The following is a 25830-nucleotide window of genomic DNA, read 5'->3' as shown; positions in this document are numbered from 1 at the left end:
TATTTTCTTGTTGTCTTCCACATCTGGAACTGTCGCTGACCCAAACACTCTCCCTTTCCTCCTTGCAATCCTTCTGTAAAATTCACTTCTCTTGTAAAGTCTTCTTATGTTAATCTACTTGTCAATGTCTCCTTTACAAGGTTTATAAAGCACTATGTATACTTTAAGGTGCTCTATAAATAATAAATTAATGAGTGATTTAAAGTATACAAACAAAAGCTAGGCAACCTCCCACTAGGAAGATTTCAGGGTGAATCTGCTGCGGAAAATGCTTCATTGCTACAGAATGTGCTAAATGGTGGGTATAAGATCCCAGGCTTCATCTTGCTTAGTGGCCATATACAGCAACTAATTTTCCAGTGTGTATGGTGCTGTGTACTCTGTATATCGGAGGACAGAATCAAGTCCTTACTGGGTGTCGCATACAAAAAAACTAATGGTTATGAAAAGAAAGTCTAGCTACATTGTTATTCTCCTTATATGGATGGAAAATATTTACTATGTAAACTCTACTGCAGTTTCAATGATTTGGAACTTCTATATTGGCCTTATATGCTAAACAGATATCAGAATAAGTAGAATGGTAGATTTTGTGCCAAGCTTTTTGGCTTTCACAGTAATTCTCATCTGGCCTAATGAAATTCACTACATTATCTTGGGCTTTGACTGCACTTAATTAAGCCTAATTCAACCATAATATTTAATGCAAAATGTAATATTATGTTTTGTCCCTAGTGACGCAGCCTGAGGGCTGCGTCCCTAGGGCCAAACACAGTCTTGTGCAAAATATCCTTTAAAAAATTACAGATAAAGTCAATGGTTGCCCAAAGCAGACTGAATTTGTTATAATCATAAGTTCCCCAGCTTATGATGCCCTGAATGCAATGGTCATCGGAAGACACTATAGTTGTCTCTCCACTGGGATTTTTTTTTCCAGGGAAACTCCTACCACTGTTGCACAGTACTGCCATTGGCATAGCTGCACCAATGCTGGCAAATGCGGGAGTGCAACGGCAAACCAGCCACTGGAGCTTTTACCACCATGTTGTTTAGCCTTGCTCAGAGCAGATATGCTGTTCTACGCTAGAACTCCTGCTGCTGCTGCCATTGTAGCACTGCGAGAGTTCCCCAAGCCTGTCAACATTATAAGGCCTTCTGGCAATTCTGCTCCCAGTAAAATGCATCGTGGTCAAAAAAACAATTGGATGCACACAGAAAATAATAAAATGAACATGTAAAAGCCTGTTTTGTTAGCAGGAAACTATTTGGATCCCCACTGCTGCTCTGCATCTGAGAGAAAGTAGCAACCGGCTTGCTTTCCCCATGAAGGCAGGTGAAACCATAATTATATGTTTGAAGACAGAACCCCTTCTGTGTTTTTTCTATTAATTCACACTCCCAAATAGTCCTACTTCTTGCAGGGATCAGCAAATTTAAGACAGAACTTTAAGGCTGACTCCTTAAGCACATGTAGGATGGGATGGGGGGGGGGGGAAGAATTAAAGATGCTGATATAGTCTTGCCAAGCCCAAGCATTCAAAAACCATGAATCGGGCCCCAAACATATCATGAGATTGTAAAAAAAATAATACATTTTAGGTTCTTTTTGTTTGCTTTCTGGTTTTTGAGCATTTAGTATGCATTCCGATGTTTTCAGACTTTTCTCTCAACCTTTGGGGCTAAATACATTTTATTTTAAATGAAGGCTGAGATTCTCACAGAGTCAAAAGACTCCAGGACCTTGGGGCTTTGAGAAAATAACCAAATATCATGAAGTCTTGATAAAATTCCAAGCAGCGTGAACAGTCTTTGATCAAGGACTGACTGTGCTAGGCAGGGCCGGCTTTAGGCCAATTCCACCAATTCCCCCGAATCGGGCCCCGCGCCTAAGAGGGCCCCGCGTCCAGTGGCAGAGCTGCCCAGATTGGGGGGCAAGTGGCAGAGAATCCCTTCCCTGGCTAGAGGCACCTTTTTAATTTTTACTCACCTGGAGGCGCTCCGGGTCTTTGGCGGCGGGTCCTTCAGTGCCGCCGAAGACCCGGAGTGAGTGAAGGACCCGCCGCTAAAGACTAGGAGCACGGCCGGGTGAGTACAAGCCACGCATGTTTTTTTGTGTGTGTTTTTTTTTTTTTTAGTCATCCCTGTCGGGGGCCCTTCGAAACTGTTCGAATCGGGCCCCGCACTTCCTAAAGCCGGCCCTGGTGCTAGGCATTGTAAGAAATGTCCCCTGGCCCAAATAGCTTACAGGTGTAAAGGGAAAGGGACCAAGTTACTTTCTCCGTTGGATCATCTGAACTGAACTGGAACCATAAACTCACTAAACATTAAATCTCAACAAATGAGGGTCAATCCATCCTCATCATCATATCCACTCATTATACTCCACACCCAAACACAACCACTCTAGGAACTTCATACCCTCATATCTTAATGTCTGTACTTTGACCCATCAACCTTTTATTCCCAATCGGGGATATTGCAGACTATGTATTCCTTATGCCACCTGATCTTAAACCAAACTTTGCACCCTCGATAATCTGTATGTTATTCCCTGATAACCAGAAACTTCTATGCTCAATCTCTGTTCACTATTTATTTATTTTTAACATCATCTTAATAAAAAGTTTTAAATCTGGGAGGGGGCACGGATCCTGGTCTCACCCTGGTCCTCGCACCAAGCCAGGGCCTCATCACACAGCTGTTCATGTTCCAAGTGGTGGATCCCAGGTTCAGTTCTTTGCCGGGAGTCATTGTGGGGTGAGCCAGGCAGGGGCTCCTAACCATTATATGTTGTCAGTACTGTACCACCTCATTGATTTTCCCTGCTGGCTGGCAGGAAAGCTAACTCCCTACAAGCAGCTGAATTAGCCCAATACAGTGATTCTTTCAACAACAGCAAGGCAGAAGGCAGAATCCCCACTCCTGCCTCCCCACTGTCGGAAAAAAACATGTCATTAAACTAATTTCACAATTTCCATGCAGTCTGTCAAATGGTGATTTAAACATAGCCTTACCCATGGATAAACCCTAGCTCAGGGCTTTTCACAGGGACCATGTGCAAGATTGGGCAGTGCTGCGATCCGGTATGGCCAACAACCACATTTAAAAAACCACAAGTTAGGCCCCTTAATACTGAAAAGTGTCTTTAAAATTATGAGGTTTAAAAAAATACATTTGGATTGTTTTTATGTGCTGCCTGGATTGGGACCCTGCAGGACTTGTGTTTTCAAACTTTTCTCACACCCAGGAAGGCTTGAAACTCACTTTTTTGTTGTTTTAAATGAAAGCTGAGATTCTGTGGTAATACGCTGACTCCAGGAGACATACACCAGCTGTTGTGAGGCTTGCAATAAGTCACAGCAGACGGCAGCGCAGCAAATCCCTGAGCCTGGCCCTGGTCTCTCCCAGCCCGTAGCAGGGCGGCACGGCCTCGGCCCGCTCCGTGCCTGTGGCGGTGTGGGCTCCCGGGGCAGAGACTCTCTGGCTGTAGATGCACCTTGCGCGGGGCTGAGAGCGTCTTGGGTGCTAATTAATAACAACACTGTGCAGAGCCTCCGCGGGGGGTGCTGCTGGCTAGAGCCGCCACTCTCTAAGCCTCTGGACGTCTCTTGCCCACCCTGTGCGAACCGGCTGCTTCTGCTGCCGGGAGAACACCCTGCACTCCCACCTCAGTTACCCCCTCGGGCCGCCTCACCAGGGCCTCCGGAGCCCTGTCCTCTGAGCCCCCCGCCTCACTCTGGGCACCTCGCCCTGCCTAGGGATTGGGGCAGGGGGGAGCGTGGGTTTGGTGGGACTGACGCCCTGGGTCAGGGGAGACAGGCCCGGGAGCCCTGCCCCGAGGCGTTATTTCTTTGCACTCTGGTGGCTGACAGGCCAGGGGCCCTGGCGGGCGGGAACACCGAGACTCCCGCGCTCTGCGAGAGGCGTTCGTTGCGAGGGCCTCAGGCTGCGCCACTAGCCCTATCCGGGCATCATCCATTGTCTGACGGACAGCCTCGCTCTGGGGCGGGCGGCGTTGCGCGGGGCGGGTGGGCGTGTCCTCCGAGGCGGGGGCGGTGCTGTTTCGCGTGCCGGTTCCGGCCCCCGAGCAGCGAGAGCGAGCGGAGAGGGGCCGGGTCTGTCAGCGCAGCCGGAGAACGGAGCAGGAGTCGCCATGGCTGCCACCGCATGGATGCCCACGGTAAGCGGGTCCCCCGTGCTTGCCCTTGCCGGGGGATCTGGCCCCTCGCCCCCATGGGGGCCGTGATCCCGGGGGGTGGGGGAGTGACCCCGGTCCTACAACATCCCGATGCTTCCCTGGCTGCTGCCGGGCGCGGGGGACTTTGTCCGGATATCGGGGAGCGCGGCCCAGTGCCCGCGCTGCGCTACTCCTCGGCCCGCTGTCCCCAAATCTCCGCGGTTGGGGGAACGGGGCCCGAGGCCTGCTAGTGCCCTTGACTCCCCGGTGCAGGGAGCTGGGAAGCCGCAGGCCTGGCGGGTGGGAGGGAGAAACGGGCCAGACTCTCAGTGGGGATGCACGGTTCTGAGGGGTCAAACGCCGCTGCCCTTAGTTCATCTAAGCAGAGCCTGTTTAGTGCCCTTGAATCCCCTCGCCGCCTCTCTGGGTGGAGGGAACTAGGACGGTGGTGACCTTTCCATCCTGTCCTGTAACGCGTCTACCTGAGGACAGAGGGAGCCAGACAACCACCCCCGCTACCTGCTTCCCTGCAACTGCAGATCTTTACAATAAAAAGTTGGATATTTTATTTCATAATTATTTTAGCACTGGGAAGAACATTCTTACCTGCCTATTGAGCTGGACTTGCTTTCCTTCGCCTCCTGATTGTATCTTACAGTACTTACATTTGTAAAAGACATTTGTTCTCAAGTTTCAGAGTAGCAGCCGTGTTAGTCTGTATCCGCAAAAAGAACAGGAGTACTTGTGGCACCTTAGAGACTAACAAATTTATTAGAGCATAAGCTTTCGTGGACTACAGTCCACTCTATATGCATCCGAAGAAGTGGGCTGTAGTCCCCACGAAAGCTTATGCTCTAATAAATCCATTTGTTCTCAAGTTGGTACTGACATTAGTATTTCCCATTCCCATTCCACTACAGGCCAAGGTCCTATTCTGTACTGTTTGTGTCCATTAGTCAGTGGTTTTCTGAGAGGCTGCTACACTTGGACAGTGTGGGGCTTCTGAGGCATGGCGGTGTTGTCCATGGACACACACTTGGTTCTTGCCAAGGTTAAATGTTTCTAGGGCTGCTGTACCTAGGAAAATTGCACTGCTAGTATATGGGGAATCTTCAGCTGATACTTTAGCTATTCTGATTCTTGTAAATTTGCATATATTGGTGTTTGCAGGTAACAGAGCAGTAAAATCCTTATTCTTCAAACTAGTAGCAATGTAAATAGAGTTCATCTTACTCTGCTGTGCCTCATATTTTAGCAGTAAAACAGGAGATAATTAACTTTTCCTGAAGTTCAGTAATGTGCATTTGTGAAGGCATTTATTGCTACTTGTATTTTTGAATAGGCTACTAACAACTTGCTCCCATATACTCCTTTTATTTAACGTTTTAGAGTTAAACTAAAAATGGATTCTAGTGATAGGACCACTTTCACAATGAACTAATGTTATCTCTTTCATTCTGGAGTCTGGAAAAAACAAGCTTGTTAATACTTTGTATTTATATTCTAACTTGCAGTCCTCTGCACTTGTGTCCACCAACACTTTGTTTTTTGAAAATTTTAGTTATTCTGGAAGCTATTCCACAGACAAGGTCAATTGGTTGTATAAACAAGAAAAAAATTCCTCTGATCTGCTTGAAAGATGCCCTGCCTATATTTAATAGCATCCACTTACTGTCCTCAACATAGTGAACAATACTTTTTAGTATTTTCCAGCAGACAAACTTTTACTATCATACCTGCATTCAACATAACATAGGCCGAATCATTGAAAAATTCAACCTCTTTGTGTCATGTGTTAAATTTTTACTAATTTGGACAAAAACAGTTCTAGTTCATTGAAACATAATTAAGGCCATAACAGCGCAATCTGATCATCTAGTCAAAGGCCCTACATAACACAGGCTATAGAATTTCACTATGTGAATCCTCTATCAAGCTCATAACTTCTAGTAAACAGGTCTGATTTCCAGTCCCTTGCTCCAACCACTATACTACATTATCTGTCTATAATACAGTCCCGTCTATAATTTTCAGTTGTCTCCAGAGTTATCCTTTGGTATCACAGGCAAGAACTATGCCATGAAAACACCCAGGTGTCTATGTACCTAAGCCTGTTCACCTTTTCTATTGTGCCTGCTTCTCTCTCAAGTGTGCAGCTTGTTATGATATGCAGCACTTGCTTGCTGTATTACATTGTACATTTCATGTTCCGTTACAGGTCAGAATGAATCTTAGCTGTAATTACCGTTTCTACAGCATTCATTACAATATCCTTTCTAATCATATACATATACAAACATTAGTCAATCCTTATTCATATAACTAAAATTATTGCATCTTTGGGTCTAATGTGTGGCGCAAACCTAATAACTGAGTGTGTTCCCTTCATTTCCATGGCTTTCGTGGACTGTGACGCTACAAATTTTTGTTCCTATAATAAAACATTTCTTTCTCACAATTTATTGAACACAAGGACAAATATTTAATGGAGGCTCTAAGGTTCTCTTATTTTAAATTTTGAAATCCACATAGTGTTTGTGGTGGAATTTACTCTTTTTCCTAACATTCGGTCAATATATTACAAGCTCATTGTCAAAATTCATAAAGAATGGAAGAAATATTTGTTGGTAGCAGAGTGTACATTTAAAACTTGAAAATACAAGAGAAAATAATGAAAATGTTTTCAGACTGAAAGTTTTGGTCATCTGAAGAAAATATTTACATACTAAAAGTATAACAACTAATGTTGGCAAATATATTCCTAGTATAAAATGTGAACTGAAATAAGTGTACTATAAAATGCAAACCTGCTGCAGTGTTATAAATTAATATTGTCTTGCTTTCTGTTCACACACTAAAATATTTTTGTTTTTACAGGTATCTCGGTTGCTAGGAGTTTTCAAAAACCAAAAACAGGTGACCAGATGTTTTAGTAGTGCTGTGAGTATAATAGTATTTTTTTTTTCTTTTGAGAAGTTTCTCAATAAAAATACTGGACAACTTACTGAATAAGATAGGGTTGCTACATTACCTTTCCACACACTTTTAAAGATAAGCTGTAAGTACAATGGCCATATGCTCTTATGCCATGCTGGATTTCTGTTAATTAACTTTAACACCAATATCTTTTGACAATTTCACATTCAAAAGAATAATATATTCTTAGACTAATAATTTGAATAACCCCTTATGAAAAATGCTAGCAGTTGCCTGGAAAATTCACATCATTTGATCATATTAATAGGATAGAAATCAACCCTTCTGAAACATTTACAGAAACTTCAATGGCAACGTTGTTGAGAAGCTTCTAAGCATCTTTTTATTTTGCAAACTTTTCTATAAGCAGTAGACTTACTTGCTGTTTAGGAAATGTCTTGTAGCTTTATTCAAATCTAAACCTATGAAGTCTTTAAAGAATTCTGTAAACACTTTTATACCAGTAATTAATACTGACATTTAAAAACTGCTGCTTTTAGAATATCTAGACGTCTGCCCTTTTGAAGTCCCTCTATTATGCTACATTTTAGTTTACAATATGATTGTGTGATTTTTCTCTTGAGCTTGTTTTTGTAAGTGATTTGATTATATTTGGGTTTCTTACCCTTTGTGTGTATTTACAAAATACACACAAGCATGCTCTTGAAGCCTCATTTAAAGAGGGTTTTGAAAACTGCTCTGACTTATGTATGTATCAATGCAATGCCTACTCTTTTATGGGTAGTGTCCATTTCAGGAGAGACTCTGGCTTTTAATGCTATCATTATAGCTCTGCACTGTGCGTTATAAAACATCTGGGAAAAAGAGAAACCAAGAAGTTGCCCATGGCTCGTATATTAGTGAAAGAATTAAGAATGGGTGTTGCACCTCGGGCTCCAGGTACACTAAAGTTGGTATTTCAGACTTAATGCAAGATCTTACATCCTTCTTTTGACTGTACTACAGCCACACATTGCTATGTAACCAGTTATATCAATGGGGGAGAAAGAAAACACAAGCGTAACAGCCAAGCAGGCAACCTAACTGTCAGAGGACATTGCAATTCTTGAAGACATTCAAATAATTGTGTATTTAACATAACTGATGAGCCTTATAAATAGCAGTCCTCACATCCCCATTAGTTTGTTTCTTTTCTCTGAATCTCCACTTTCTCTTTCCTTTATAACCTCAATGACTGTTTCATTCAAAAGAAATGCAGGTACTCAGCATTTCAATGTATATTTTGTATTTTGTGGGGCCAATTGTGAAACACCTTTTGTGTATTCACAGTTGATCCTAATCAGGGCTTTTTCAGATAACATTGCATCTGGTGCTGCTTTTATTGATAGTAAAAGACTCCTATGAAGGTGGTCTGAAAATTAAATGCCTATTTCTAAGATTCAAAATGAATGGTAAAAGTAAACCTGGAGTAGCAGTCCTTAGATCTTTAAACCAAGTTTGATCATTTGCTTCCCTAGATACCTGATGAGTCCAAGCTGTGCAGTCAGTTTCCTCTGCTTCAGGGATGACATCAGAAACAAAGTGCTGGGGAAACTCAGCAGAAGTTATGGTGGAAAAATAACTTCATTTTGCAAAAAATAAGTTCTAGAAAGGAGATCACTTAAGAGAGCTAAATAAGTGAAGCTTTTTTTTTTTTAAATCAATGTTGGACTTCACAAAATTAAGAAAATAACCTTCAAACAAAATGTTCTCTAGGAATAGGTTAGCATGACTGGAGCCTGTTGTAGTGTAGGATAGGTCCTAGTATACATGACATAACTGGACAATGCTATCTCCTGTACAAAGTGCCAGGAAGAAATAAAATACCTGTATTTTACTGGGGAGGAGTGTGAATAGGAAGGCTGCTTTTCAATTAGGTTAGCCACTTTGTATTTCAGAAAGACTGAGGCACCAGGTGGATTATTTGGAACACTATGTAAGCTGTTTGGAAAACAGACTTCCTGCTTGCACTCCTCTTTAGTGCAGTGCCATCTTTAAAGTGACTTTGGCAATTGGGTGATTGTTCTCTGTTCTAGCAACTAGCTTGATTTTCACCAAAACACATGTAAATGCTCTGATGAATGCAATATTCCTTAGGTGTACTCTCTGACTTCTTGCATAGGTACAGACAGTAACTTTAATCCCAGGAGATGGAATAGGACCGGAGATTTCTGCTGCTGTTATGAAGATTTTTGATGCTGCTAAAGTAAGCAGTTCATTTGCCTTGTTAGTCATGTATATTACAACTTGAAGTGAGTTGAAAACTACTTCAACTTACCATATCATATACCGGGATTTTATTTGTGACTCCTGTTTAAGTTTGTGGGGGTTCCACTTTGGAATTTTTCACCAAATTGTCAAGTGTCTGGGTTGTATCTCTAGCCAAAAAGAGAGAAAATACTGAAGCTTCATATATAACATAACAGAGTGGTTAGGGTTGCAGTATCAAGATGGGACCTTACCTCTTGGTAAAGGAATGGGAAGCTCACAGCAAATACTGTGGTTTTTAATTCTTAGAAATATAAACTACAGTATTTCATGTGAAATAATTATCTAATTGAGTAAATATGTAGCAACTGATAGAAAGGTGTTCTTTTGTCCACTTTGATTTGTGGATACAAATAAAAGAAAAGCGTACGTTAAAAACATTGGCTTGTTCTTAGCAATGTATCTGAAATTAATCCACTATTGCTTAAAACTAGGGTTGTCGATTAATTGCAGTTAACTCACCCAATTAACTCAAAAAATTTAATCGCGATTAATCGCACTGTTAAACAATAGAATACCAACTGAAATATAGTACGTATGTAGAAATACATCTAAAATTTTCAAATATATCTATTTCAGTTACAACACAGAATACAAAGTGTACAGTGCTCACGTATATTATTTTTATTACAAATATTTGCACTGTAAAAATGATAAAAAATAAATAGTTTTTTCAATTCACCTCATACAGGTACTGTAGTGCAATCTCTTTATCATGACAATGCAACTTTCAAATATAGATTTTTTTGGTTACATAACTGCATTCAAAAACAAAACAATGTAAAACTTCAGAGCCTACAAGTCCATTCAGTCCTACTTCTTGTTCAGTCAGTCGCTAAGAGAAATAAATTTGTTTACATTTACAAGAGATAATGCTCCCACTTCTTAATTACAATGTCATCTGAAAGTGAGAACAGGCATTCGTGTGGCACTGTTGTAGCTGGTGTCGCAAGATATTTATGTGCCAGATGCACTAAAGAATCATATGCCTCTTCATGCTTTGGCCATCATTCCAGAGGACATGCTTCCATGCTTGTTAAAAAAAGTGTGTTAATTAAATTTGTGACTGAACTCCTTGAGGGAGTATTGTATGTCTCCTGCTCTGATTTACCCACATTCTGCCATATATTTCATGTTATAGCAGTCTCAGATGATGACCCAGCACATGTTCATTTTAAGAACACTTTCACTGCAAATTTGACAAAATGTAAAGAAGATACCAATGTGAAATTTCTAAAGATAGCTACAGCACTCAACCCAAGATTTAAGAATCTGAAGTGCCTTCCAAAATTTGAGAGGGGTGAGGTGTGGAGCATGCTTTCCGAAGTCTTAAAAGAGCAGCACTCTGATTCGGAAACTACAGAACCCAAACCACCAAAGCCTTCTGCTGGTGGCATCTCAGTGATGATGATGATGATGATGAAAATGAACATGCGTTGGTCAACAATGCTTTGGATGGTTATCAAGCAGAACCTGTCATCAACATGGACGCATGTCACCTGAAATGGTGGTTGAAGCATGAAGGCACATATGAATCTTTAGAGCATATGGCATGTAACTATCTTGCAACACTAGCTACAACAGTACCATGCAAATACCTGTTCTCACTTTCAGGTGACATTGTAAACAAGAAGCAGGCAGCATTTTCTTCTGCAAATGTAAACAAACTTGTTTGAGCAATTGGCTGAACAAGAAGTAGGACTGATTGGACCTAATTTTGTTTTTGAATGCAGGATTTTTTTGTACATAATTTTACATTTGTAAGTTCATGATAAAGAAATTGCACTACAGTACTTGTATTAGGTGAGTTGAAAAATATGATTTCTTTTGTTTTTTTACATTGCAAATATTTGTAATTAAAAATAGTGAGCACTGTACACTTTGTATTCTGTGTTGTAATTGAAATCAATATATTTGAAAATGTAGAAAACATCCAAAAATATTTAAATAAATGGTATTCTATTACTGTTTAACAGTGCGATTGAGATTAATTTTTTTAATCGCTTAACAGCCCTACTTTAAACCTATTTACCTTCGCAATATGGAAACCTAACATGTCAAAAGATTTCTTTGCATATGTACTATGTCACTTACTCAGAATTTGAGAGAAGATGCATACAAAATGAAAATGTACCTCTTCTGAAATAACCTTGGTAAGTTAACATGGTTCCCCACCATTGGTACCAAAAAGGAGTTTATCCTTAAAATTCTACTTCCCACTACAAGATATCCAACAGTGGAAAAGGCTTAGATTAACTATTCTTGATTATATGGGGTATAATTTCATATTAAAGAGCTCATGTATAGCTCAGTTTTGAGAGGCAGAGAATAGACTTAAATACAACAGTGATAAGTTTTTATATAACACCTGAGAGAGATGGAAAGGGTATGTCTAGTTTGGATTACTCCTGATAGGAAATCAACTGATTCAAGATTTAAAAAGCATGTTAACATTTACTGGAAATTCTCTAATTTGTTCAGTTTGAAAGGTGGTGGTTGTTTAATGAGCATAGCATACAGTTATATTGTTTATCTATGACAGCATAATTGTATCTTTCCTTTACACTCCTTCCTGAAAAAAAATAACCTGTGGCAACCTTTCATAACAGAGAGATTCCCTAGGTAAATGAAAATTAAGACAGTACTGATGAATGGGACTGACTGAAACATTCACAGCATTCTATTTAGACATGCAGCACAGTCAAATCTGTTCCTGTCTGTTAGTAATTAAACAAGATCATAAAAAGTTCCTAAGTTTAATTTTAAAAGTCTTTTTAAATTCATGTTAGATATTTTCAAGAAATACAAAATGAGAGAGATCACCATACTGAAAACACAAGCTGAAAGTGTAGATAGCATGGTGAAAGTAGTTCTGATGATATAAGTCTGGAAAAATATTATTATAGGCATCTCATAGTGCCTTCAGTAGTTAGTTACATTGGGACTCTCCTTTAAAGAGTTAGCCCATGCTTGTCAGCTCCGAGATAAATTACTTTGGGAGGTCTGAGTAAAATCCCTTCAGCATTCCTTGTAAAAAAAATATATATATATGTGCGCACACACTTACAAAATTCCTAATACAGATGATAACGTGGAACAAATGTGTTTAGGCTCCTATTCAGTGGGAAGAGAGAAATATTACAGCTATCCTGGGACCAGGAGGAAAGTGGATGATTCCTTCAGATGCCAAAGAATCCATGGATAAAAACAAGATGGGACTGAAAGGTACTGCAGGGGTTAATGTTGAGCTATTAAAAGCAACTGTTGCTTGTACTGTGGGGAGGGTGTTCTTGGAAGTATGCGGCAATGTAAAAGACAAAGTACTCTACACCATAATAGAATGCATGACAGCGGTCATTTGAAACTTCAAAGCATGACCTTTATTTCAACTTTTAGTGCAGCTTTCTCATTTAATGAGTTAACATTCCTAGCCAGAATCTGCCAACGTGTAGGTAAGTATCCTCTAAGTTTCCCTGTGTGAGACCCACCCACACCATTTCATAAATGGCATTGCATTTCAGTGAATGAATATAGCAATTGGGGTGTGTTGAAGGGTTGACTCACAGGTGGCATTACCCTTCGTGACTGGGCATAGTGTACCAGACTTTTTTCCTCTAGTGCCAACAGCTGCTCCAACTCTAGTGGTCTGCCACTTCTCATGACTTAGTCCTCTGACCAGGTCACTTATAGTCCCCCTTCCAGAGTAACAGTCCAACAAACGAAAGTCCAGTTTCCTTAAATCAGGTCTTTCTCCCCCCAACCTGGGCCCTGAGGTCCTTACACTCATCTCAGGGTTTCAAAAGTTCATATTCCTTTATAAAGGGGTTTCATACCACCTTCCCTGGCAGCTGGCAGGGGAACCCAGGCCCTCGTGCACCTTTGGGTTCCAGCTCCGGGACTGTTTAGTGAGCAGGCAAGGTCTGTGAATTCTGACCTACCCCCTGCCATCTCCCTGGGTTTCTTTCTACCTCAACCCGTCGACAGCCCCTTCCTGGGCCCTTTGGCCTGTATTTGTTTCAGGTGCCACAACTTTTCCTTCTCCCTAAGCTCCATGACCTCGCAAGGTGCCCCTTTTTTTTCTTTTTTTTTTTTTTTTTTTAAAAGGGCCATGGCTCGTTGGGGTCCCTTGCTTGGAGTCCCCCAACAAATCTCAACTGAAAAAATAAATGTAAGCCAACTTTAGACCTCTTCAAGCTCGACCTTTTTATTCAGTTTTCCCTGTACTCCATTCCCCAGTTAAATGCCTCCCAGGGCTCTGTTCCAGGAAATCTAGACCCTGCCCTTTTATCAGAGTTGCTCCGCCATGTCTCTCCTTGTCCTTTGCCAGATCTTCTTAGGAGAGGATCCCAAGACCTTCTCTCTCCCAGGTCTCCTCTTCCCTCTACTGCCCTGAAGTTCTTCCCTGGCCCAGCAGACCTCTGTATACCTCCAAGAGGGATTTCTACCTTCGTCCCTTTTCTTCCTGTAGCCCTCTTCTGTTCTGGGCTTCCTCTTTATAGTAACCATCCAGCTCTTTTCCATCTGGGACTCATCTTTAATTGAACCTGACCTACCCTTCAGGTGCATTAATTAAGCTCTCTTTAGTTAATGCTTTTAGTCTCAGTGAGGGTATCCCCCCTCACAGAGTGACATTTTGTGAAAGCCCAAATGAAGGTGCATGCCACATATTGTCAGTCAGAGCTCTGTGGGGGCTCGAAAGCTTGTCTCTCACCAACAGACGTTGGTCCACTAACAGATGTTATTTTACTCACCTCTTCAGTCTTTAGTGTCAGACTTTTCATGGGTTCACTAGGAGAACTATTAGAGATGGGAATATTAGTATTAATAGAACCCTGAACTGGCGCCCATATCTAAAACAGCACAAACCAGTTCCCCTGCTGCTTGCATACTTCATAGCCAGAATGTGATTCCTGTTGTTCTCATTGAGTAATCCCTTACTCCCCAAATAGTCCTATTGAATTTAATGAGAATGCTAGTGGTGTTAATTGCTACTCAACATGACTAGAGGGATCCCAAATTGGCTCTTAAACAGCAGAATCACTTCACTCTTTAATGGTCTAGACCAGGGGTTGGCAACGTTTGGCACGCGGCTCGCCAGGGTAAGCACCCCGACGGGCCGGGCCAGTTTATTTACCTGCTGACGCGGCAGGTTCGGCCGATCGTGGCCTCCACTGGCCATGGTTCGCCGTCCCGGGCCAATGGGGGCGGCGGGAAGCCGCGGCCAGCACATTGCTCGCCCATGCCGCTTCTCGACGCCCCCATTGGCCCGGGACGGCGAACCGCAGCCAGTGGGGGCCGCGATCGGCCGAACCTGCCGCGTCAGCAGGTAAATAAACTGGCCCGGCCCGTCGGGGTGCTTACCCTGGCGAGCCGCGTGCCAAACGTTGCCAACCCCTGGTCTAGAGGGGAGAGTTCTTCAGCTTTTCAGCTTCAGTCAACACAAGACCCTAACAAGGGAACCCAGGTCTCCCATGAGACTGTGCCTAGATCTATCTCTGATGGTTGTAGTGAATTTAAACTCTAGATTGGTGCTTTTCTATCTCACTCATTCCTGTTGTGTATTATAGGACCTTTAAAAACGCCAATAGCTGCTGGGCACCCTTCGATGAATCTGCTGCTGCGTAAAACCTTTGACCTTTATGCAAATGTTCGTCCCTGTGTCTCAATTGAAGGATACAAAACCCCTTACACAGATGTAAATATTGTCACAATTCGAGAGAACACAGAAGGAGAATACAGTGGAATTGAGCACTTGGTATGTTATTGGGAAACAGTTAATTTTCTGGCAGGGTTTTCTTTCCTCTGCAAATTGCAACCTTGTATGGCAAAATTAGGAAGTCTTTTAATTTAAAAAAAAAAAAAAAAAAAAAAAAAAAAAACCTGATTCAGAATTTATTTTTAATGTGAAATACCTTGTATAGTGTGCTCTGCAGATACTTGCCCATCAGAATTATATGATGCTGTTCCAAATCTCTACACTATCAGCTCCTTCTTTATAAATCAGCTTAAGTTTTTACTTGTGATGACTGTCTGTTTTTCAGATTGTTGATGGTGTTGTACAGAGTATCAAACTCATCACAGAAGAAGCAAGCAAACGTATTGCTGAATTTGCTTTCGAGTATGCCAGAAACAATCATAGAAGCCATGTTACTGCAGTGCACAAAGCAAACATTATGTATGTTGACATCATAAAGTAACAAACTCTTATGAATTTATTTAAAAAACTATGGATTTTGAGCTTTTAAAGATGCAAGTAACTTGTGAAATCTCCCTCAGATGTGTAACACCCATTAATGCTAGTGGGTGGAAAAAACATAAGCAACGTGGGGAAAATTTGACCCAGTGGTGATGGGACTACATTAGTTACATACTCGAATCACTGACAAGTTAGTACTGTATGCTCCTTATCTCTGTGCTCTTACCTATTTACTATTAAACTTAAGAATAAAAACACTAAAAGTGAAATTTGCACATATAGGCCTGGTCTACACTTAAAAATTAGTTCAACCTAGCTATGTTGCCTACAACAATGGAGAAACCCCTTCTGTAGGAAGCATGTGGGGTATAGTGGCACTGCTACAGTAGACAGTGACTTTCACCCAAGGATTTCAAAGCACTCCACAATAAGCCACAATACGTGTGGAATTGCATAACACTTCTTTGCTTATTTTTTTTATACTCAGGCTTTAATTACAAAAGTGTCACTTTGTTTGCTTTTGTAGTGCATACCAGAAGTGAATATTAAAGTGTTCTGACCAAAAAACACTTACATAGTGAAAAATGTGCTTGTTGGGAGGATATATTTTTCCCGATCTAATTTCTGGTTTACTGTCAGTCTCACTTCCGTCCTTTAATGCAACTGACAAGTGCAGTTTAACTCATTGAGGTGTCCGTTTTGACAACCTAGCTCTCATTCTGTATAGTAAACATTTTTGAGAAGTTTGATGTATATATCAAAACAAAACAAGCCTTTGCTTCTAAACCCTCAAAGATGAGGACAAAGACTTTGCTCTGAACATGTGGTAAATTGTAAGAATGTTTTTAATGCAATGAAATCAGAAAAGTTAACATGTGAAGTAATTTTTTGATCTATTGCTAAATTAGACTTTTAGGGCCAGATCTTGGCTTCTGGTGACCCTGGTTTGAGTCATGACATAAAACAGCCTTATAGCTGCTTTAACCAGGCAGCTGGGAATTTCCCCCCCTGCGAGGGAGAATCCCCAAGCGGTGTAAGGCTGGCTGAGCCAACTCTGCACCGTCCTTTTCATACGTGCACCTGCCCTCCCACATAGGGATAGTGTTGGGTGCAGGAGTGGGCCACAGTCAAACATATTTCTCTGGCTATTTCCAGCCCCCTATGGGGCCATTACAGGCCAGCTCAAATTAGAAACTGCCCTAATTTGCTCAACAGTTGAACCAGCTCTTGGCTGATCCCACAAACAAGGAGGTGAAAAGCCACCTTTGGGTTTCACAGTGTATCCCCAGTGAGAATCTAGCCTATATTTTTCTACGTATTCCTTGTTTCCAGAGGTACATCCATACTTACCTTGATGCAGTTGCTTTTTAAAACTTGTTTACTCAGCCGTGCTCTATAACATTCTTCTCTTTGTCTAATTGCAGGCGAATGTCTGATGGGCTTTTTCTGAGAAAATGCCGGGAAGCTGCAGAAAACTATAAAGATATTAAATTTAATGAAATGTACCTTGATACTGTGTGTCTGAATGTGAGTATCTAATCCATTATATCCAGCTTTTTATAGTTACAATACATGACCTTAAAATTAAAACAATTTTCTTCCTAGATGGTACAGGATCCATCACAATTTGATGTGCTTGTTATGCCAAACCTGTACGGTGACATCTTGAGGTAAGCAGAAGTGAGCTGGTTATAATTTAACCTTAAAATACCATCACTTTCAAGATTACCATTCAGATTAAATGTTAGGCAAGTGGGTGTCTGTTTTCAGCATCCAGAACGTTAAAACATAACCCTTTCAGATTCTCAATATCATAAAAAGAAAAGCTGCAGTTGAGAACCAACACAGAATAACTTAGTATCGAGGGAGCTGTATGATGAGGCTGTGCTTCATGGCATCAGAAGTGATGGTGTTTGTCCATATACGGTATAAATGTGATTCAAATATAAAATGGAAGGATGTGTGTGAAATGAACATCTATATAAATACTTACTAAGGTACCTTCAGTTACTGTTTTTCTCAGACAACTTCATTGTTGAGGAATATTGACACTAACACTCTGCCATCAAAACAATTAATTTGACTTGTGAAATCAACTGCCAGACCTATTTGCCATAAAACACTTACTTCATTGAATTTGATGCTGTTCTTATCCCCTAGCAAAAACTGGTGTCTTTAATCTGAAGACTTAAATGTGTGTGCATATAACTTTTTAAGAATTTGGTCCTTGCTTCTCTTGTATCATCCAGGAAATCTTAAAATGTTTGTCTTATTTTGATTCAGGCCAAACTTTTAAAAAGTACCTCTCTGCGGTTCTGGTGTTAGAATGTGTTTTTAATATATATGATCCTAATACAAACAAATAACTGCAGTCACCCCAAAACTAGGAAGGTGGTAGAGAGGGAGGGAACCCACTCCTGTCACAGCCCCCAGTGCACTCACGCCCCCAAAGCCTTGGAAAAGAGAGAGGTTTACTACAGAATAACTTACTTCCAGATGTGGGTGGAATATGTACTCACATGTGCATACACTTCAGAACTACAGATTTTCTAGACAACAACTGACATACAATAAAGTGAAAAACACTGAATGGAGGATTTAAACTCCTTACCAATCATTAGAGAAGATAAATAAATGAAAATTATTTTAAAAACGTGTGTGTGTAAAATACATTTAAATAAACTCCTAGGACTGCAGTGATTTCTCAGACTGTTGCTATTTGAGTTGCATGTGGCTTCATAGCTTTGTATTGGTTCTCTTCTAAGGGCTAAGAAAGGAATCTCCTGGGCCCAGATTCAAACAGGTGTTTAGGCGCCTAACTTCCATTGAAATCAATGGAAGTCAGAAGCCTATATACCGTTGTGGTTCTGGGCCATGATGTCTTGATTGTGGGGTGGCAGTTGCCTCAGGGAGAACAGAAATACCCACACAGGTGCCAGTAGCCAGATTTCTCAGAATTGGTATGAGGTGTTAACTAAGGTTCCCTCCATGGATCTTAGTACTGCTCTGACTGTAATTTTGTTTTAGCTGTGTAGGAATGAATTCCTTAATTTACAATATGTTTGTTACAGGCATTTTTGCATTTTAAATAGGTTAAATTCTTTTTGTGGCTCTTGGCGTCCCCCTGCAATGACGAAGTGGCTTTTGGCTGTTGCAGTTGAGTAAAGCTGGTGTAAAAACCATTGTGAACTAATTCATTGTAGAATCCATCTTTCACATTCTGTACAGATAGTAGGGAAAAGACCACTTAGCTCAACAAGCAGCTCTCCTTTAGGTACCTAGAAGCACACCATTCTTCCTTTGCTACTGTATTCCCTAATCACCTTCTGGTTGAACAAAATATAGAGCTGAAACTAATACTACGTGCTTTAACAGCTGGTAGTGTTTTCTCTGTAGTTGCTATTGAAAGTTCTGCCTGAAAGCTCCGCTTACTTTCCTGAGGTTTAGCTGGCATCCTAGTTTGATTCTCCTCAACATTGTTGCTTATGTACTTTTTACCTAGTATAGATTTCATCATCCATTTGAGGTTTAATGAAAGTTCCTTAACACATTTTACATTTGTGCTCAGTTTTGATAAAGCAGGGTTTCTTCTTAAAGGTAGGTGGCCCCACCACACTCACTTCCCTGTAAACTGCCTCTCTGCTCCTATGGCTTTTTGAAAGTGCCTTATGACGTAGTGCCCAAAATGTTCTACCCTCTAAATAGATATTGGATAACATTCCCTACCTTGAAGTGTGTAATACCTAAAGTCACAAACGAAGGATGGAGGAAGGGGATACAGGCAAAGCTAGTCCCTTTATTTTAAATTTTAAAAACTGTTATATAGACTATTCCCCACTTCCTGTTTGCTTAGCACTTATTGGGTGACTGATTTCTTGTAGGCATTGGCATAGAAGTGGGTCTTGAATAGTTTTCTAAATATCAACATTTGACTACAAGGATTGTGTTTTATGGGCACTTGTTGGCTTAGTCCTTGCTCATATTGATCTTGGAGGAAACCCCGCTAAAGCCAGATTTTTGTGTTGCTTTCTTTAATTCTTTCACAGATCATATAGGCTGTTCGGTAATGAAGGTGCAAAAAAATCTTGCATCACTTAACACTGTTTCCTTCAGTTTTGCATAATAGTTGTTAGTAATTCAGATTTCTTGTGAGCAAAGTTCTGGCCTCTTTATAGGCAGCTCTTATAAGAAATTTCTCTAATTTCTTGGGGGAAATGTTGGATTATACATTGAAGGACCTCCAAATAATTACATAAAACCCATCAACTGATTTTTCTAAAAAAAAAAATCAGATTTGTAATGGTATCATGGAGGGGGTTGGGTACCTTTTTTATTGTGCTCATTGGCTATCCAAACTTTCTTCTGCTGTATGCAAGTTTGTAGTATTTTCCACCTTGCCCTATCCTTTTGGTAAGCTCTATCCTGGAATTTGAAGTTCGCCTGTCATTTTCCTCATTAAACTGTGTTTGTTGGTCTAGTAGTCCTGCTCATCTTCAAACATGCCGCTGTAGTATAGCTAACTTATTACTTATCCTTTTTGCCACCAGGTTAAACACATTAACCACTAGCTGTGTTGGCAGCTAAACTTTGTTTATTTTAATAGTTTATTCCATATTAATAAATCTCTGTATACCTTGTTGGTAGGAGGTTGTACCTTTGTAATTTACATGATTTTTTTCTTCCAGTGACTTGTGTGCTGGATTGATTGGAGGTCTTGGAGTAACACCAAGTGGGAACATTGGAGCCAATGGAATCGCAATCTTTGAATCTGTAAGATCGTTTTTGCAAGAGGAAATTTTATTAACTAACTTTGCCTAGAAACCTAAACTAAAGGATATCCCGTAGCCATTACGGAAATACATTCTCTGCCAAATGTCTGACTGCTTTAATTGTGAAGTTTACTTAAATTCTGCATAAAAAGAAATGTTACTTTTAAAATGATTAGTTATTTCGATTGGCTTTTAACAATCAAGGAAATAACAGTCAGTACAGTGTTTTAAACCAAGATTTCAAATACAGTAGTTTTACAGGCATCGTAATATTTATTCACCTATTTTAGAAAGGATCTTGAATAATTTTTAGTTGTCAGGGACATCACCTTTTAGGATATCCATGTCCTCTGGTTTGTAAAGGAAAGATTTTGAGAACTACAAAGGAGTTAGATGTGCGGTTCCCAGTGCAAGCAAATGGGAATTGTACACCTAATTCCTCTTTCTTTGTCTTTGAAACTCTCTCCTCCCCACCTTAAACTATTATGGTTTTGTATACTGATTGGATGAATACGCTTTGTTCAAAAGAATTAAATTTGAAATAATTTACAATATTAACTCATTAATTTTTCAATTGTCTAAAGTAATTTAGACAACAAAACAGACACTAAACGCTTGATATATTGACTTCATAATACAGCTAATTTCACTTTTATCTGTAGGTTCATGGAACAGCACCAGACATTGCAGGAAAAGACTTAGCAAATCCAACTGCCCTTCTTCTGAGTGCTGTAATGATGCTGCGTCATATGGGACTGCATGAATATGCCACAAAAATCGAGACTGCATGTTTTGATACAATTAAAGCTAGAAAGGTATTCTCAGGGTTTACAAACTATTGACCGTATCACTTTTCCTATCTCTACAATAATTAATATAGAACACCAAAGCCTAAACTACGGATTATGAGGAGGATGCAGAGGCTCACTGCCTTGGGAAACGCTGGGGGACTTGTAGATTCAGCTCTCTGAAAAAAGCACTTGCACTCCCTGAAAAGGTGCAGTGTGTCTCCACCCTCATGTTGGGACAGACTCTGCTTATGAAGTCCTAGAGCTGAGATTGGGCCTGGCCCCTGTATGCACAACGGAGGAGTTGGCTTTAGTTGGGCCCCAGGGAATCTAAATTATAAAATACAAATTCTTTCTGTGTGTATATTTGGTGCTCAAGAAGGTGAAGGAATCCATTTTCCTATCTCTGGATGAATCTAGTGTTGTCTGTATGTCTTGTATAGGCTTCATCACACAACTTTCCCAAAGCATTTCATTCATGACCTATACCACCTTTGTTCCCATTCTGGACTCAGGTCTTTTCTAAACTTCTTCCCTGCAACCTCATTGACTTGGTAGGATTACATGGGTTTAAATGAGGCCAGAATTTGACACACAAGCTAGATTTTGCTCAATTGTGTGCGTGGCTTCTCTTATGCAGTTAGTGTCTAAGATTTGGAGACCACCAAATTGATTTTCACTTGTAACTTGAGTAAAACTTGAATTCATGTTTCCAGAAGTTGAACCTTACCAACTCTCTTCACTGCCATCTTGGCTTTCATCTTTTTAAAATGCAGGTGGGTGGATTCTAAAGATTGTGCTTAAAAAAAGGAACATTACTTAGCCACACTGGTGAAATTTCTTTGGTCCAGGAGCACGGGAGTGTGCTTTGTAATTCATCATAGGTGGATTTTATGCAAATATTGAACAAGATAAAATAAAAAGATGTTCATTTTATAAGCCTATTTGTGGTGGCTGCCATACTGTACATAGGAGACACTTAAAAATCCTATTTAAAATTGTAAATAAAATATGAAATGCTTCTGAAAAGCACCAGATCTACTGTCTGGAGTCGAAGTCCTTTATATGTAGATCAGCAACACAATGGTTGATAGAACAAGCATTAATTTGCTAATGACTCACTATGTGATGGATATATATGCTCACAATGGAGAGAACTCGGCTTTCATTTAAAAATTGTGCAGTGCAGTGAAAATGACAATACCCTAAAATTATAAATTGTCCTCTCTTATGCCTGCAGGTCCCGCCATACACACTTTTTTAGGATCTTGCTGTATATGTCTGAGACCATTAATCTCTATTGTGCAAATTGCCCCATTATCATGCCTTACCAAAGGGGTCTGTGGTGGAGCGACGGCTCACTGGCACAGCACGTCCTGCTGGTTGTCCAGGGAATTAGCACTTTTCCAGCTCTGGAGTGCCCTCTGCCAGCTGATGTCTCACTTGCTGCTGGACCCCGTGTCCTTCCCGGACCTGGTGCCTTTTGCCTAGGGGTTCTGCCACAACAGTAACCCCCAATCTGGGTCTCCCCTCTCTGGGGAACCCCCAACCCTCTAAACCCACCTTGCCTCAGTGGCTACTGCCAGTCATCATCTAGCCCCCGCTCCCTGGGGCAGACTGCAGTCTGCAAACCACTCATCATTAGCAAGGGGGATTGGACCAGCTGCCTCTGCCTAGCTCTGGGCTGCCTCTCTGCAGCCCTAGTACCCTTTTTTGTGGGCCCTTAACTCGGCCTGCCGCCTGGGGCTTTGCTAGGCTGGAGCTCCCTCTGCTCTTCCCCAGTGCTGCTCCACCCTAAATACCCTTCTCGACTTCCTAGGCAGCCAGGTCCTTCTCTCTCAATGAAGCTAGAGAGAGTATCTCCCTTTTATCTGGCCCACAGCCCTCTTAAGGGCCAGCTGGGCCCTGATTAAGCTGACCACAGCTGTGGCTGCTTTTCCAATCAGCCTATCTTTCCCCACTGCAGCCTTTCCAGGGCTGCTTTATCCTCTTCAGGCAGGAGCGGGGTGACCACCCCACTACAGGCCAGGCAATGCCACTATCCCACATTTGCCACATTATCCCACCATTATACCTATTCAGCACCTTTTCCCATCATTTAACTTTTTGCATTCTTCCCCTCCCCAATTAAAGATCTTGCTCCTTGTAAGCTGGCATGGCCCTCCCTCCAAATCCACCTCTGAGGGAGGCCACACCTCCATGCAGTCTGGCCTGCTAGAGAACTCTCAAACAAGGAAAGGGGGGAATTAATGGTACTCAATGGGCCCCAGCCTTCAAGCAGGGCAGGGCCACAAGCAGTCTGGGCTCTGGCTTGCAGTCAGGCAGAGCTGTAGCACCAAGCACAGTCTATAGGGCTCAGGCAAGAACCAAGCATAGTCTGAGACCCAATCATACTAATCATAGAGCCATAGGGTTAGAAGGAATGGCAAAGGTCATCTAGTCTAACCCCCTGCCCAGGTGCAGAATTTGTTGTGTTTAAACCATCCAAGACAGATGGCTATCCAGCAAAATTATGATGCTAAAGTCTTAACATGTGATAACCTACTACTATGATGAAAACCCGCTGTTTGAATTTGCCTTCTGTCCATGCTGCAATTTGCAAGCTCATTTCTATTAAAATTGTTGTATTACAGAGAACCTTGGACAGTTAACATTGTTCCCTTGCATACATAGTACTGCATACTCTGTTCAGAATGTAAAATTAATTTAGAAGCGGCAATAGTCAGATTACATTTTTTTTAATTAAAATGTCTATTTTTTTTCTCTCTCAGGTCCTAACAAAAGATTTGGGAGGTAATGCTAAGTGTTCGGACTACACAGCAGAGATCTGTCGCAGAGTACAGGATATTGACTAAAGTTTCCTCATATCACTAATGTTGCAATCACTCCAAATGGACACATTACAAATACATTATATAGTCATCTGCAATTCATATACATTTGGTTTGCCTATCTCAAGAGAGAGCAAACTTTTTAGATGGGGTCATTTTGTTAATAAATTTAGCCCAAATGGATACAAATAACCTTGTGCCTGCTTTCAGTGGACTTTTTCCAAGTGCTTTGTTTTATTTATTACTTGTCTCTGGTGAAATGTTTTTGTATAAGTGGATTCCTTTATTGTATCACTTGCAATTGTTTACCATTTTACATTTCAATTAAGTGGTTTTTACTTCTCAAAATACTTTCTGTAAATATCAAGATGACTGAATTTGCATGATTATAAAAGCACCTTTAAAGAAAGCATAAAATCTATTTTATTGGTCTTAGAATGGAACAAAATAGGCTTTTCGGTCTTAAAATAGCACAAGATGACACTTTTGTAAACTAACGGGTATGAAACTTACTAGGAATGTTGTATCAAAAGCAATGGAGAGAGACTTTCAGGTGCCCTGATGTTCCAACAAAAAGTTCTCTCAATGCATGAATAAAGACTTAAAACCCTACAGATATTTAATCAGTTAGAATATTTTTCTGTCTAAAAATCAAGGTATCAAAACAGGTGTGAGAAATAATACTAGTAAAGTAAAATCATACAAAGCTATCTATCCAAATATTCTTGTAAGGTGGCTCGGAGAGGAAGACTCTCTTATTTATTTTACGATAGAGCTGTCCTAATGAATAATGATAAAATTCCTTGATTCCCACTCTACAGTGTGAGGGGGAAATATACATTTTCTGTAGCTTTGTACTACAATTTTTCTGTTGTTCTTTGTTTTTATGTATTGCATTGTCTATTTTGAGATGTTTAAATGTACTGATTAGTAACTTTCTCAAATTCTGAATGTAACTGACTAGATACCAAACCCCAAACTAAGGGATTGTTACAGAGCTGGAAACTGGGTACTAACTAGTACAATGATCTATAATTTTGGCTCTGATGCTTAATATTTCTGGAATCTATAATCTGTCTTCACTGTATGGATGGATATGAGGTTTCCAGGCATTTGCTCACTAAGCCTAGCAAAGACCATGAAGTTAAGTCCCCTTCTCATCTCCATATGGTGGTATCATGGACACATATAACAGATACTGACCTAAATAGCTCCATCCCTACAACCTTTAACATGCATATAAATCAAATTTCCTGGCTATGGTTTTGATCTGTACCCCAACTGTAGTCAGCTTAATTCTGTCTATAAGTGAAATTAGTGGCATGGAACCTATTTCCTCATTCAGTCTGGTGGTTTCCAAAGCAAAACCGAGTGATGCAAAGTCACTTACTTTTGCCTTGCAAAATAAGCATCCCAGCTTTTGTTATACCTCTGCTACCCTATGGCAGTGATAGGGAGAAAGGTTGTTTTTTTGTTTGTTTGTTTGTTTTCTTGTGCATTCATAACTACTTCTAATGATGATGGTAATTTTTCTTCTCTTGGATGTATCACAGGACAGACTAGAACTCATGGGAGCAGAGGTTGAGCTTGATTTGAATGGGCATAGTGTGGTTGCTGCTCCCTTGATTCATTTGTATTATGCTAATTAAGCAACTGAGTTACTATTATGCACAAAGTGAGAAAATAAAGACTTCCCAAAGTCATACCATTTGTTGTTTTTTATAAGCCTAGGCTGCTGACTTGTTTAATGCTTTGAGTAGATTACTGAAAATCATGTGTTACAGCAAGTAGGTTGTAAGAAAACATGCTCAACTGTACCTCCCCT

General features: G+C 40.7%; 1 protein-coding gene across 2 annotated transcripts; it reads left to right on the top strand.

Annotated features, from left to right (window-relative positions):
• Positions 1-4052: 4052 nt before the first annotated feature.
• IDH3A (isocitrate dehydrogenase (NAD(+)) 3 catalytic subunit alpha) lies at positions 4053-25708 on the top strand. Of its 2 annotated transcripts, none has more exons than XM_034783668.1 (11): positions 4053-4180; positions 7055-7093; positions 9276-9359; positions 12532-12646; positions 14989-15176; positions 15463-15596; positions 17042-17144; positions 17223-17287; positions 20303-20387; positions 21049-21201; positions 23946-25708. In XM_034783668.1, the coding sequence occupies exons 1-11, from the start codon at positions 4154-4156 to the stop codon at positions 24027-24029; spliced, it is 1077 nt and encodes a 358-aa protein (XP_034639559.1). In that variant the 5' UTR covers positions 4053-4153; the 3' UTR covers positions 24030-25708. The 2 variants fall into 2 exon arrangements, with proteins under 2 accessions (XP_034639559.1, XP_034639558.1); XM_034783667.1 differs by having other exon boundaries at positions 7055-7117.
• The last annotated feature ends 122 nt before the right edge of the window (positions 25709-25830 follow it).

The sequence above is a fragment of the Trachemys scripta genome, chromosome 10 (assembly GCF_013100865.1).
Source record: "Trachemys scripta elegans isolate TJP31775 chromosome 10, CAS_Tse_1.0, whole genome shotgun sequence".
NCBI classification, from domain to species: domain Eukaryota; kingdom Metazoa; phylum Chordata; order Testudines; family Emydidae; genus Trachemys; species Trachemys scripta.
Note: the sequence above shows the minus strand (reverse complement) of the source record. Positions and strands in the feature narration are given on the sequence as shown.